This window comes from Salmo salar, chromosome ssa03, assembly GCF_905237065.1.
Source record: "Salmo salar chromosome ssa03, Ssal_v3.1, whole genome shotgun sequence".
NCBI classification, from domain to species: Eukaryota; Metazoa; Chordata; class Actinopteri; order Salmoniformes; family Salmonidae; genus Salmo; species Salmo salar.
The window spans coordinates 68,387,529-68,403,105 of record NC_059444.1 but is presented as its reverse complement, the minus strand read 5'-3'; the positions used below and the strand labels follow the sequence as shown (position 1 = coordinate 68,403,105).

At 43.2% G+C, this 15,577-nt stretch overlaps 1 protein-coding gene across 2 annotated transcripts in view; it reads right to left on the bottom strand.

The window, feature by feature from the left end:
• The window catches only part of LOC106601329 (microtubule-associated serine/threonine-protein kinase 1), a 60,257-nt gene that overhangs the window by 28,642 nt on the left and 16,038 nt on the right, over positions 1 to 15,577 (bottom strand). For both annotated transcript variants that reach the window (XM_045715170.1, XM_014193449.2), the window contains 2 exons: positions 321 to 418; positions 125 to 200 (listed from right to left, as the gene is read on the bottom strand). In XM_045715170.1, coding sequence (XP_045571126.1) covers positions 125 to 200; positions 321 to 418 — 174 coding nt within the window. The remainder of the gene's footprint in view (positions 1 to 124; positions 201 to 320; positions 419 to 15,577) is intronic.

Below are 15,577 nucleotides of genomic sequence, written 5' to 3'. Positions count from 1 at the left end.
GTGTGATCATTCTCACTGGGAGGTGCTAGACCTGCATCTAACAGGTATTCACCTCTCCCTCCCTCCCTCTCTCACACACACATACATACGCATGCATACACACACAGTGTCAGGGAGCTGTTACCTTCTGGAAGAGGCGAATGAGAAGTGTGCCGGGGTGCTGGAAGAGAAGTTGCGTGGGCTGTCCAGAGGGCTACTTCCTGGAAACATAAAGGAATGGGAATAGAGAAACAGACAGAGCATGAGAGAGGAGGAGAGGTACTGTATAATGACGTGTTTACAGTAAGATGTTTGCAGTCCGAGACGGCTGTAGTACGTACCGAGGTGTCCAGGGAGGGGCAGAGGAGAGTGTGGGCGGTGGGGCAGCGTGGGGGAGGTGGTGGACAGGATCAGACTCTTCCTGTTACTGGTACGACAACTGGAAGCACAGAGAAAGACAAATAGAGGGAGTTTTATGAACAATGATGTATTAGCAGGAGACCTTCTGTGGAGGTTCAGTGTGGTACATAAAAGAGAGAGTGTGTTACCGCAAGTGTGTGTGCGTTTGTCTGTGGTTTAGTGTGTTCAAGTGTGTGTGTGTTTTCAAATGTGTGTGTGTGTTTGTGTGTGTGTGTGTGGACATGTGCGTATGCAGGGCTCACTGCAGGAGGACCAAGACGATAAAGAAAATTCGATTTGCTATCAATCCCCAGCCGTCTCCTCTTATGCAAGATAAGGGTGAAGAGTAGGAAGGAGGGAGAGATACAGAGCGAGAGAGAGAGAGAGAGAGAGAGAATGGGAAGACAACAGGATCCTCTCAAATCCATGGGAGAACCTCAATCCAAATTGGAACCTTCACTCCACACACTCTCCTCCATGTCGTACTACACATGATGACTCTGAGTCACACACAGACGTTCTCAGTAATGGCACGGGGCCTCTTTAATGACACTCTAAAAGCCCACAGCTCAGACCCATTTGAAACACACTCAGATAGCTCCATCACCAGCACTATGACACATTGCCCCATCCACTCCTCTTTAATACTGTATGCACTACTAGTCAGCTTTACCGTCAAGGAAAGGAGGAGAGACGCTGCGTTCATATGCTGGTCGGAAATAGGAAACTCGAAAATGTCCGACTTGCTGATTCATGGAACGCGGCAAGTGTATAACTACAACTAGTTAGAAAGATATTCCTAGTTCCATATAGCATGTGAATGCGGGAAGAGTCCTGCTGTTTTTCCACATCCTGCCTCTGTCACACAGGGGAGATGTTATACAGACATGCCTGTTGCCATAGCTGCAGGAACTAGGGGTGCTTTTTGAATAAAAACATTATAGAAATAATCATTAAAAATGTTAAAAAAAATATTCACAAAAGTGGCGCACTGGGCCTTTACTAGTCCTTTATTAGCGGACCGGTGTAGCCCTCTGTAGCGAGGAAAGATTTTTCCCCCCAAAAAGGGCCTCAAGCCTTGAACAATATAACATTTAACTGATTGAAAGTAAGGGGATATCAGTGAACAAATTCCATGGTCAAGGCTATGACGCTGCCAAAGCAATGAATGAAGCTTACTCACGTGCTTAAAAGCGCACATCAGAGCGGGAGCCTAATGGTTCTCAGGCAGGCCTAACTCTTTAGAAAACTATCTCTCTGCAGAAGCGACAGTTACAGGGTTGGTAAAAACAGCTTGATCGCCCTAGGAACATCCGGGAAACTGGGCCGAAGGGAATGGTGCTTCAAATACAGCAATTGTACAACATATTTAATTGAGTCTCTCATTCTCCTTCAACATATTATTGAAAGAGATAAATTGCATCAAAAAGGTATTTAACAATCTGCAATGTTTGATTTTCCAACTTTAATTACTGAACAAGTAATTACATTATTGCCGCCAGCAAGCAGTCTCAACATGGCAGCATTGCGACACCATGTATAGTGTCGTGAAATGTTAACATGAGGAAGGATGACCAAATAGGCCTACCAATAAACATTTATCCATTAGCTAAAGCTCTAGGCTACATTCCTTGGCACCACAGAAAGCCCATCATCAAACAGACGTTGCAATTTCAGCACGATGGACAGTGATCAGCAGTCTATACTTTGTGAGTGCCTGTCTGGTTAACGGGAGGATGAACTCCTACCATGTGGGGATCCAGAGAAGCTACTTTAAACCAGTGGCACAGATGGGGGGTCTACCTGTGTCAGAGGACCTTCCCCTTTGCCATCCCACTCCTCAAGTGCCCTTTTGGGTATTTTTCTGTATACAGTTTTTGTCATTGTCGTTCTGAACCCACTGACCCCAAGTCGTCGTTATGTCATCAAGTAACACTTGATAACACTTGATTTAAATAGTCATCCATATTCGGTCTGGTGGTTAACTGTTACCGTGACAATCCAATTGCTAACTCAACGACAAGCCGATGCTGATGACCAGTGCAACAGTGGTGCAATTCCATCGAGGTGCAATTCCCACTCTTTCTTCCTTCCGACTGGGCAGTAGCAGAGAGGCAGCAGTTGTGTCCCACACCTGTGTGAAGCTAGCCACAATAAGGATTAGCCACAATAGTGGAATTTGTACTTCGCCTTCAAAATTAAAGTCCCCAATTAATACTGACCAAAACAAATAGAGATAGTGGAATAATGCCATATTTGGACTAGATATTAATGCTAAACAAGGTTGGGATGTTGTTATATAACTTAAAAATAAATGCAATAATTTATTAATTTGACAATAAACAGTAAAAAAAACAGTTAATTGGTGGCATAAATATATGCACATGTACAGCCTTGCCTATAGAGTGTGCACCCATGAAATGGGGTATCAGACTACTGTACAGTGACACCCACAGAACACAACTATGTCTCGGGTCAGATCTTGGGTATTCGGATTATGAGCGGACCCGAGAAGAATTCTAATCCCCACTCAACTATTGCTACATGACATATGTCATCAATTTAGGGCACCAGGCATATCCATTCAGCCTTTCCCAGCACACAGGCAGATACGTGAGAGGAACTCTCCTTGACCACATACATACACCGCCTCCCCCACTATCACCAAACCCCACCGCCACACACACAGTTTCTTTGACGTTGTTTCAGAGGAGTGTTTTTCCGTCTGAATAAATGCAGAGTCATTGGGACTAATAGGCTGATTGCTGAGTCATGACGTGAGCTGACTGTAGGATCACCCAGTCGGACAGACACAGAGGCAGTCGCAGAGACAACCCCCTCTATTCCATTGGGAGACAGTGACAGAGTGCTGCTAGCAACCAATCACAGACAGTCTAGTCAGGCTGCAGGTAATGCTAATAATTAGCATGACTCTGCAACAAATCAGTTCAATCAACCCGTGTGTTTGCTCCATCTGTTTGTTTCAGTTGTGAAGATTGTACTCCTGTGCTTGTGGTTATTACTGAGAATGTTGATAAAGAGTTGATCACAAAACCAGCTGTTAGCCTAAACCCAAATATCACCAACCACTAACCAGAGTGAGGAGTTCATTCATTTTTGTTTTCATTACCTATCCTATAAAATACGATCTGTCATCAAGCTTATAGTTATGGTAATTTACGGCCTCGACTCTTTAGGCTTTGCTACTGATGGATGCCTCTGTAATCCTCTTTTGTGGTCCTCATCCCCAGCACTGGGCCTCTCCAGATTCAGTTCTAATTCAGCGTGAGGGAGAGGCTTTGGAGACGTATTAATTAACGTTTCATTTCACTGCAGATGATGGTGGGAGCAGAAAGCGACAGCGAACACATTAAACACTGTTCCACTTGGCTTTCATCACGTTCGTGGTTAATTGTTTCTTCAGCAACTGGGGCTATTTAAAGGAGTGCAGGGCGCTTTGAGGCATCAGTGAGAAACCCAGAGTACAAAGAGCCTCACTGGCTGAGATTCTACTTCTGTGGTTCTCAGACTAGCAGGATAAATGCACTCTCAATGCCGTGGGAAATAAATAGGGCTAAGTGTTCACACAAATATGTGCACACAAAGGCACGCACGCAAACGTACACACATGCAATTTAAGATGCACTACATGCCCAAAAAGGTGTGGACACCCCTTTAAATTAGTGGATTCGACTATTTCAGCCACACTTCTTGCTGACAGGTGTATAAAATCGAGCACACAACCATGCAATCTCCATAGACAAACACTGGCATTAGAATGGCCCATTCGGAAGAGCTCAGAGACTTTCAATGTGGCACCGTCATAGGATGCCACCTTTCCAACAAGTCAGTTCGTCAAATTTCTGCCCAGCTAGAGCTGCCCAGGTCAACTGTAAGTGCTGTTATTGTGAAGTGGAAACGTCTAGGAGCAACAACGGCTCAGCCGCGAAGTGGTAGGCCATACAAGTGCACAGAATGGGACCGCCGAGTGCTGAAGAGTGTAGCATGTAAAAACCGTCTGTCCTCGGTTGCAACACTCACTAATGAGTTCCAAACTGCCTCTGGAAGCAACGTCAGCACAATAACTGTTCATCGGGAGCGTCATGAAATGGGTTTCCATGGCCGAGCAGCCGCCACAAGTCTAAGATCAACATGTGCAAAGCCAAGCGTCGGCTGGAGTGGTGTAAAGCTCACCGCCATTGGACTCTGGAGCAGTGGAAACGCATTCATTCTCTGTAGTGATGAATCACACTTCACCATCTGGCAGTCTGACGGACATCTCTGGGTTTAGGGGATGCCAGGAGAACACTATCTGCCCCATGGTGCCAATTTTAAAGTTTGGTGGAGGAGGAACAATGGTCTGGGGCTGTTTTTCATGGTGAGGGGAAATCTTAACACTACAGCATACAATGACATTTTATTTTTTAACTAGGCAAGTCAGTTAAGAAAAAATTCTTATTTACAATGACAGCCTACTGGGGAACAGTGTGTTAACTGCCTTGTTCAGGGGCAGAACAACAGATTTGTCAGCTCGGGGATTTGATCCAGCAACCTTTCAATTACTGTCCCAACACTCTAACCGCTAGGCTACCTGCCATCCTGAATGATGATTCTGTGCTTCCAAGTTAGTGGCAATAGTTTGTCGAAGGCCCTTTCCTGTTTCAGCAGGACAAAGCCCCCGTGCACAAAGCAAGGTCTATACAGAAATAGTTTGCTGAGATCGGTGTGGAAGAACACGATTGACCTGCACAGAGCCCTGACCTCAACCCCATCAGTACACCCCCTTACTCATTATTTCAAGGAAAATTAGTGTTGGTGTAATGGCTTTATATTTTAGGACCAGTCCCCAACGGCCCCGGGGCCGAGGCCCATTCTCTGATTGCTCATTCAGGGTCACAGGCAGACAGGACAGTGGGGAGATGTGGCTGTTTGTTTCAGCCCCAGTGACTAAGGCTGGACTGAACCGGCTGACTCCACACAACCTCCCAGCTGACAGGCTGCTCACTGCCTGGGGCTTCTCACTGAAGAGGAGGGAGGGAGATTGAGAGGAGGGAATAAATTAGGAGGGATGGAAAGGAAAGGAGAGATGGAGAAAGAAATATAGGTGGGGAGAAGACATGGAAAAGAACAAGGGCAAGGGAAGAAAGGGATGGATAAAGAAAATAAAATCAAGTGGAAGAGAAAAAAGGAGGGAGGAAAGAGAGAGAGACAAAGAGAAATGAGGTTGGGAAAGGGAGGATGTTCTCCCAGTGGTGCTCATCATCCTTGCAGGTGTAACCAGTGTGAAATGGCTAGCTAGTTAGCGGTGTGCGCTAGTAGCGTTTCAATCGGTGACGTCACTCACTCTGAGACCTTGAAGTAGTTGTTTACCTGGTTGTCGATGTGTTCAGAGGGTCCCTGGCTCAAGTCCAGGTTTGGGACGAGGAGAGGGACGGCAGCAACACTGTTACACAGGTGTAAGGTAAACATGACCCAGTTCTTTCACAGTGCTGTACACACACACACACACACACACACACACACACACACACACACACTATAATGGAAACATAGCGAACACACACATTCACAAAAAAAACACAGGCCCTTCTGCTTGAACAAAATGCCTGACAAATAGGAGCCCTCATCACCTTATTTATGCTTATCCTCTGCCTTTTCATCTATTCCCCCTCTCTCTTCCTCCATTCACAGCAGAGGGAACAGACCTCATTAATACTGAGCAAACCAAACCATGTCTCCCTCCATGCTAACAAACAGGCAGGTGCAATATTGTATTTATATGGATGAGATGACAAATTTGAAACTGACTATATTCTGAAGGACAAAGAATGCGAGAAAGTGAAAGGGAGCAAGAAACAGAGACACACAGAGCTGCGATGGAGGGAGGAAAAGAGAGAGAGAGAGAGAGAGCATCTGAGGTTAAGTTGAGGTACAGCAGGTGTTTACATCTGGCACTGGAGAGATGGATAGAGGAGGGGGGAAGAGATGGGTGGAGAAGAGCTGAGACTGGTAGAGGAAAGGAGGGGAAAGATGGATAGAGGGTAGCGTGAGCGATGGGTGGAGAAGGGGAGATATTAGTAGAGGAAAGGAGGGGAGAGAGATTTAGGTAGAATAGGAGACTACTGTGTACAGGAGAGGTGGGAAGGAGGTAGAGGAGAGAGTTAGTGGAGAGAGTTAGTGGAGAGGAGAGAGCACTGAGCGGTGGGCTCAGATCACATGTTGGCTTGTTGCTACGCAATGTGCAGCAGGGGAGACACAGATAAGAGTTGAGAGAGGGTGACCAGTGAGAGGAGGAGAGGAGACAGAGAGAGACACCCGACTCCGTAGTTATTCAAGTTCACAGACCATGTGAGATGAAAATAAAATGACAAAGGAGAAGCAATAATGTGAAAGAGAGAAAGAACAAAATACGGTGAATGTATGATGTGGTTGCAATAAGATTTTTTTTAAATGGTGTAAACAATTGCTACAATAGTACCAAAGATTTTTGTAACTAACCCAAGATAGACCACAGTCTGTCGTTTCCATTGTGAGCAAATTAAGCATAGTGGGCAGAACAAGCATGGAGGTGGGCAGAGCCAAGCACGAGCTAGCGAAATCCTATTGGCGTGGTCTAGCATGTATTAGCATATTTCCGTTAGGGAACGCCTACTCTGCGAAGTGTGCGTGTGCAATAACTAAATTTGCCCCTGCACTCCTTCTAAGGGACTGTACGTTATTTATAATGAGGGATACCTGAAGAAAATCAGACCACTCTGAAATGAAAATGGATGGCCCTCCCTTCAGTAAAATATATTTTTACCCAACCCTACCTGAACGCTTGAAAAAAAACAAGTGACCCTCCCATAGACCCAAAATAATAGTGGATAGCAGAGGACATGCCTAGCATTTACCCTCACTCCTTGCATAGACCAGAGCCTTAAGATATGCAGTTTTAGAAACTGTCCTTCATTTTGTAAGCATTAGCCTACATGGCAAAGTAGCCAGAAGGTTGTGGATTCACATTACACCATGGACAAGGGTAGCTGTGAAAAGATCTCCATTATAATTAAAATACTGCATGAATGTATCACCTTATTTGTGGTCTGAGAAACAAATTGCCTTTTATAAAAGCATTTCATGCAATTCTACATTATTTTACATGACTGGAAACAAGCAGAATCTTTTAATAGCACAACAGCGCATGACAACTAATGAGCACATGCTGCAGCACCGGAGAGGTTGTGATTTCTATACAGGATGTTGTTAAAAAAGAGGATAGTCTAAGTTTGGAACAGTGCTGAAGTTGTCAATCAACTGTAAAAATTGAGCGCAACAGAACCAGTTACAACTGTTGTTTCTAAAAGTAAATTCAAAGGCAGAGGTTGTGATTGACTGTATAGGCTAATAAGGCATTTTTCGTTTCATTATTATTTCATTCTAAATAAAAATAAAAAATGTAACTGCAGAGGAGTATTTCTGCCTGTAATAATACCCTTTTGTGGGGGAAAAGTCATTCTGATTGGCTGGGCCTGGCTCCCCCATGACTGCGCCCCTGTCCAGTCATGTGAAATCCACTGTGGTGTAAAGTACTTAAGTAAAATATACTTGCTATACTATACCTGGCTATCAGCGGAGCCTTGTCTGGCAGCGAAAACAGTTAAATATAAAAGTTGTTTTTTGGGGGTATCTGTACTTTACTATTTATATTTTTGACAACTTTTCTTTTACTTCACTACATTCCTAAAGAAAGTAATGTACTTTGTACTCCATACATTTTTCCTGAAACCCAAAAGTAGTCGTTACATTTTGGATTCTTAGCAGGACAGGAAAAAGGTCCATTCATGCACTTAAGAAGAGAACATCGCTGGTCATCCCTAGTGCCTCTGATCTGGTGGACTCACTAAACACACATGCTTTGTTTGTAAATGATGTCCTAGCGTTGGTGTGTGCCCCTGGCTATCCATAAAATAAAATAAAAAACAAGAAAATGGTGCTGTCTGGTTTGCTTAATATAAGGAATTTAAAATGATTTATACTTTTACTTTTGATACTTAAGTATATTTTAGCAATGACATTTACTTTTGATACCTAAGTAAATTTAAAACCAAATACTTGTATACTTTTATTCAAGTAGTATTTTACCGACTTTCAAATTTTATTTGAGTAATTTTTTATTAAGGTATCTGTCACGACTACTGCCGAGGGCGGTTCCTCTCCCTGTTCGGGTGGCGCTCGGCGCTCGGCGTCACCGGCCTACTAGCTGCCATCGATCCCTTTTTAGTTTTTCTGTTAGTTATGTCTTTATGAGTTACACATGTTTCCCATTAGTAATTAGTTTTATTATTTAAGTCCGCCTCTCCACCTGTTCTGTGTGCGGGCTTGTTATGTGTCTTCACTTTGTATGTTTTGTGGTACATGTATTTTGGACTTCGGGGTTATTGTTTTGCCCTGTTGTGTTTGGACATATTTCCTCGGTTTTCAGTACTTATTAAATTACATATTGTACCAAACATTTTCCTGCTTCCTGCGCCTGACTCCACACCCACAAAGCCCAAAGTGTTACAGTATCTTTACTTTGACTCAAGTATGACAATTGGGTACTTTTTCCACCACTGGTATGTTGTTTTAATAGCTTGTTGAAATGTTGATCGTCAATTAGTGACAGGATCACACATTACTTCCTAAAAAAAGTACATGTTTTGTCTCCTCGGCTATAGAATGTTGTAGTGCAGCCTCTGAATGGCATACAAACAAACCAAAGATATCACTTCAGCATCGGAGTCACATCTTTCCCCTGCATTTTATAGCTTGCTTCTAGCATAAAGCTCTGCGGACTAAAGTGTTGATATAGATCGCATTATATAATCAGGCCTTTTAAAAAATATTTATCTAAAGCTAACAAGGGGTAGGCCCAGTGGCGATTTTAGCCTGTAAATCCTGGTGGGGCTAACTCCCCCCCCCCAAAAATGAATTGCACTATAACGGTGACAAACGGTGCCCACAAAAAGCTATCCCAACAGCAGAGCTTTCTTTTCAGCACCATGGAGTGAATCCTTACCATTGCTACACCTGGCTATCAGCGGAGCCTTGTCTGGCACCGAAACAGTTAATTCAGCCTCATTTACTGCCTTTAAAAAAACAGCTAATATTTTTTATTTAACTAGGCAAATCAGTTAAGAACAAATTCTTATTCTCAATGACAGCCTAGGAACAGTGGGTTAACTGCCTTGTTCAGGGGCAGAATGACAGATTTTTACCTTGTCAGCTCAGGGATTTGATCATGTAACCTTCAGGTTACTAGTCCAACGCTCTAACCGCTAGGCTACCTGCCGCCCCGCATGGCTAACTTGCTTAAACAAATGTGGTACCTACTGACAATTTAGACGTACAAACTATGACATAAGGGGACGATGAGTGGATAAGAGGCTCTCCGTAATTTCGATTAAGACATTAATGAGCGAGCTAGGATGGATGTAGTCAATATAACTATTTGTTCAGCACTTCTGAAATGTACAGCAACAGAATTCAGAACATAGGCCGTTCTTACAGTATTCTCCCTGTACACCAAGTCAGAACCGTAGGATAAATAAAGTGTGCATATGAGCAGACAATGAAAGCTCTTACAATATTCAATGATGACATTTCACTAAAACAGGCTATAGGCTACATGTGCACCACCAAGTCAGAACAAATGGCTAAATTATGAGGGGAAAAGGGGCCAAATTATTAGGGTGAGGTACATTGGCTAATAACAGCTTACTACACAACATACACTTAGTATTACTTTCTTAGCTACAGTATACATATCTCCCTGGCATTTTACAGCATTTATGCAGCAGCATACAAGACATTTCTGAACTCACCATGTTGTGCTGTGCTCACTTGAACAGAAGGGTGGTCCTTTGTGGGCAAATTTTGTCATCAAACTTTGTCATCAAAGTCTGGCATTCTCTGAATTTATGGTGCTTTCAAGACAACTGAAAACTCAAAGAAAAAAACCCCAAAGTCGAATCATGATGTTAGTGATCTTCAGGTCGGAGCTCTAGAAAGAGGCTCAAGTTCCAGACTTGGAATTCCAAGTTGGATGACTGTTCAAAACGTATTTTCCAGTTCATTTTTTTCCAAGTTCCCAGTTGTCTTGAACGCACTGAAGTCTGAGATTTCCCAGTTCCGAGTTTCCAGTTGCTTTGAACAAGGCAGAAGTCATGCTGGATTGACAGCATGACCAATGTATTCAACCTTTTCTGGCCCATCGTGTTAAATGTTTATCCTTTTAAGCTTGGAAAAGAGAAGCTTAAACCAAGACCACACACCCACTCCACTGAATTTATTCATCAAAACCCAGACCTTTCTGTGCCACTGTAAGCACTGAGCCAATCATTTTTGGCTGTGAAAATAACAAACATATATCTGGCACATCCCCGAATGTAAAGGTCTACCGCCAGCACTTAGATTTACTATTGCAATAGGTTTGGTTATTTTTTTATTGAACTAGGCAAGTCAGTTAATAACAATAATCTTTACTCTCATTTACAATGATAGCCTACCCCGGCCAAACCCTCCCTAACCCGGATGACGCTGGGTCAGTTGTGCACCGCCCAATGGGACTCTCAATCATGGCCAGTTGTGATACAGCCCAGGATCGAACCCGGGTCTGTAGTGACGACTCTAGCACTGCGATGCAATGCCTTAGACTACAAATTACATGACCCTCCTCTAGACAAAATAGAAAAATACTAAACCCTCCCCCTGACTGAAATTGTAAAAGCATGACCCTCCCCCATTTTCCTCCAGGTAACAATTGTGTACATATTGACCACTCCCTAAACAATTACATTTTTTCTAAACTTTGGCAAATGGTAAAGTCTACAAAACTTTGTCCAGTTTTCATCTATGAGAAAATGTGCAGAATGTCAAAACCCATCTTGCTACATCTTCTCCCACTGCCGGCCACTAGGCTTCCTCTCATCACCATATTTGGCGGTGAGTGGAAATTCCAACCGTATGCTTCAGATTTATACATCCGGTGAAACATCTAGCCCATTGTTTTATCTGTGATAGTACTGTATAGGCTACACTATGTGACCACAATCGATGACATACCAAGCAAAGAAAACCAGGGTAGAGAGAAGAATATTACAGTGAAAAAGAGAGTGCCTTGTCTTGTCCTCTATCCTGACACTCAACACCTATACCCATCTAGAACCATCAAGAATCTTCTCAGTCAATCTAAAATCACACATTCCTTCCATCACCCAGCATGCTCTCCTCCTGACCTCCATGGGCTGGGACAAAGTCACCAGCATCAGCACATCACAGCAACCCAATCTGGACAGACACCCGAGGAGAGGCGATGCCACCCCAGCCTGGAAAACTGTCTACACTACTACTGAAATACTGCTACTGTAATGGATATACGGAGCTGAGAGTTCCTAAAAACACACATAGAGATAAAGATGCGAAAATGTACAGTATATTTTATATATGAGGGAACCTTTGTCCCAGCCTACTGTATGTCTACACTTTATATACAGATGATGGATGTGGCTTTATTGTCCCTGAGAGTTTAAACACTGACAGATGTTGAAATGGACATGCCAGCCCTCAAGCAGAGCTCTGGCTAACACAGCTTTGTCACATCTCCACTGGACCACATAATGTGTTAAATGTCAAATTGTGTGGCCTAATTTCATTACCATACAGCTGATGTTAAAGCCTTGTTAGCTTGTAGCTAGCTAGTTAGCTAACATTACTGGCTAACATTAGTTGGCTAGCTAACTGGCAATAGCACCCAAGGATGTTCACTATCTTATTTGTGCTTATTTGTTTGTGCTCTGATTACATGCAAGTTTCAAGGCCAACAGTTTACACAGATGACTTCAGCCATGTGGAAAACCTTCCATAGCAAAATATAGCAAGCTTCCTTTGCTTGTAGCTTGCCTCTCATCCGACTGGTGAAAGCTAGCTACTAGCGCTGTTGCTGCGCAATCCAAGTGCTTTGGTCTGGTTTTAGAACTCTTGAAATTCGGCTTAAAAGGTGCCCAGCTAGCAATGAGAAATCTGCCCAGAAGCGGCCCTTTTCCGGGGGGGCATAACTGGTTGAATCAGCTCGGAATCGGGTGCAGGACTCGGCCGGAAATCAAAATGAATGATTGACCAGAATCGGCCCGATGCATCCATCTACCGGAATTCAGCCGACTTTGCCGGCATTTTACCAGAATCCCTCCAGAAGAGGCTCGATGCAATTTTAAATAAATGTATAACATTTTTCCTGATTTAGTCATTTTTAATATTACTATAATACATTTTATACATACAAATTATACACATCCACAATTTTTTTTAAATAACAGAATTTATTTGTTTATTTATTTATTACCCCCTTTTCATCATATCTAATTGTCTTGTCCCATCGCTGCAACTCCCGTACGGCCCCAGGAGAGGTACAATTCTGTTGTTCTGCCCCTGAACAAGGCAGTTAACCCACTGTTCCTAGGTTGTCATTGAAAATAAGAATTTGTTCTTAACTGACTTGCATAAATAAATAAAGGTAAAAAAGTGGGTGTCACGTCTGGCATGGGTATTGAACCAGCATCTCTAGCGATGCAGTGTCTTAGACCGCTGCACCACTCAGGAGGGCCCGTCCACAAAGATTTTAATGCTCAAAATACTACTTAAAGAATTTTATTTAAATGTTAATTTTATTTTTTATCACAGAAACGATGAAAAAATATGGAAAAATAAATAAATATTGAAATGTTAATGAATTAGCCTGTGTAATCATCTGCCAGAGAGTAAGCACAATCGGCCCGAGCCCCAAGTAATACATTGGGCTAAATCACTCACACCGGAATCGGCCCGAGCTCAATCCCCACAACCTAGCCATTAGTAATACTGCTGAAGGTGGCCCAGACTCGGCCCACATGACGTCGGCCAAGTCTAACGCTCAGCCGAGTGCCCCGACTCTCAGCCCAGATCCACTGTGCTAGCTGGGTGTTAGCGTTGTCAGAAATGTAACAAAAGGGTAGCACATCGTCGGTTCTTAATGGACAGAAATGAGCACGTGAGATTGATAAATTATACATTTAACCAAAACTGTTGCCCCTACAAACATATTCAGTCGAAAAGGTGGCAAGTCTAATAGTCACTTTATGGACGCTGAAGTCTTGTTCTTGTCCGACTCCTAGATAGAGCTAGGTCGGGGAAAGACATTTTATTGTTTTCCTAATTCTAACAACCCAGATGGCTCATGACCAGAGGCGGGGAGTGTGTTGTGTACCTGAATTTAACATTGAGCTTCAACCAATGACATACTGTTGTGGGGCTATAGCCAGTTAAGAGAAGTCACAACAGACCATTGATCAGTGTCTAGGGCAGTGATATTCAAACTATGTATTCGCCAAGAGTTTCTGGCCACCCCATCGGCACTCCAATAAAAAAAAGAAACCATAAATACATTTACTCAATAAAATAACAATTTTCAAATGATCTTTCTCAAAAACGTTTGTATATTGTCCCATACAATAATCTTCACTCTTATTTATTTATTTATTTATTATTACAACCCCAACATTGAATACCACTGGTCTAGGGGCTTACTTCAAAGCTAGAACAGCTTTTGATGTTGCAGTCTCAGAGACAAAACATTAGCTTCTTGTTATTGTCTTTTATTAACAAAGATCCCTTATTTTGTCTAGAAACATAGAGGCTGACAGAGAAACAGGACAGTGTCAAGAGTGGCATTCTTCAGATTCAGTATTGAGGGGGTAGACTTTTCCTGGAACTGAAGTCAGGCTCCGATGGGACTAAAGAAGATCAAAGAGAATAAAAGCCCCATTACTCCACAGAATGGATTTTTACTCTAAGAGAGGAGTAATGCTACCACTTCCACAAAAGCTACTGCTATTGAATCCAAACATCCCCTGAGAGACAGGGGACCACTCAGAAGGACGGATTCTTTGGTCTGGCCCAGGTATCTTGACACCCCACTTACCTCCTTTGATGTGTGATATGTGTGGTATTGGTTGAAGGTAGATTCAGAGAAATGACATTGCCACGAGCAGCACCAGAGATATATTGAGATAAATGAGATGCAAGACTTCACTCTCACAGTCACACACAGTATCTGAATATGTGCACGGGTTCGCTTCACACTGTGAACAACATGGCAGCCAGGGCACCAAAACAGTGGAGAAGTTGAGCCTTGTGCTTCAATGCTCTTAGAAATTGACCCACTACGCTCTTTACTTTCTGCATCTACCTCATATTACTGAGTCTACCTTTAAGTACTGTGTAATAGTGTTCTGATGGCCTTGTTTGTTTGTAAGGGCTAAGATGTGGCCATTAGAGAGGGAGAGGTATGTGGAGGTGTGTGGAGGTGTGTTTGTGTGTGTGTGTGTGTGTTCTAGGGAGGGGTTGGGGATGGAGACGTGTTGTTTTCGCTCTGATCTTTTTTGTGATGAGGTACACCTGAGCCCAGCACCTGAGGGACATACACTGTCTGATTATCAACACTCATTATCTCTCCTTTTATCTCTCCTTCACTCTTTATCTTCTTTACCTCTCACTCCTTCCATCCTGAATACACCCACCCACTACATCTGTATTTAGCTCACACACACACGGAAACACATACACCCCCACATAAAAAGAGGAGAGACTCGTGTGCACGCATGTGCCTGACTACAGCTGAATAGACACTCATCCCAGGACGTTCTCTCGCTCACTAGCTCTCTTTCTGTCATCCTCTCTTTCGTGTTTAAACTGTAAAGAGCTGGATACAGACAGAAAGAAAGAAGGAGAGGGAAAGAGAGAGAGAGAGAGAGAGGAAGAGAGAGAGGCCTGTGCATGTCTTCACTGCTCACATAACCCCAGTGTGTTGGTCCTTGATGGAGGCTGAGATAGAGATATTACCCCTGGGCCCTGTGCTCTTACTCACTCCCTCACTCTCCCTCTCTCTCATTTTCTCTAACGCTTTCTTTCCCCCTCACTCTCTCTCCTCACTTGCTAAGCCACTTTGACTTGAGGATGTGACTGGAAGATAATGTAGTGTGATAATGGCATGTCCATTCAAAACAAATAGGGAATGATGTTGATAACTTAACTCCTAACTTAAAATGGTAACACAGGCCGATAGATCTATTACACTGCAGTGTAATTGGAATATAGACATGTGTTTGAAAATAATAATATAGGGGCACTATGAGATGATTGAACA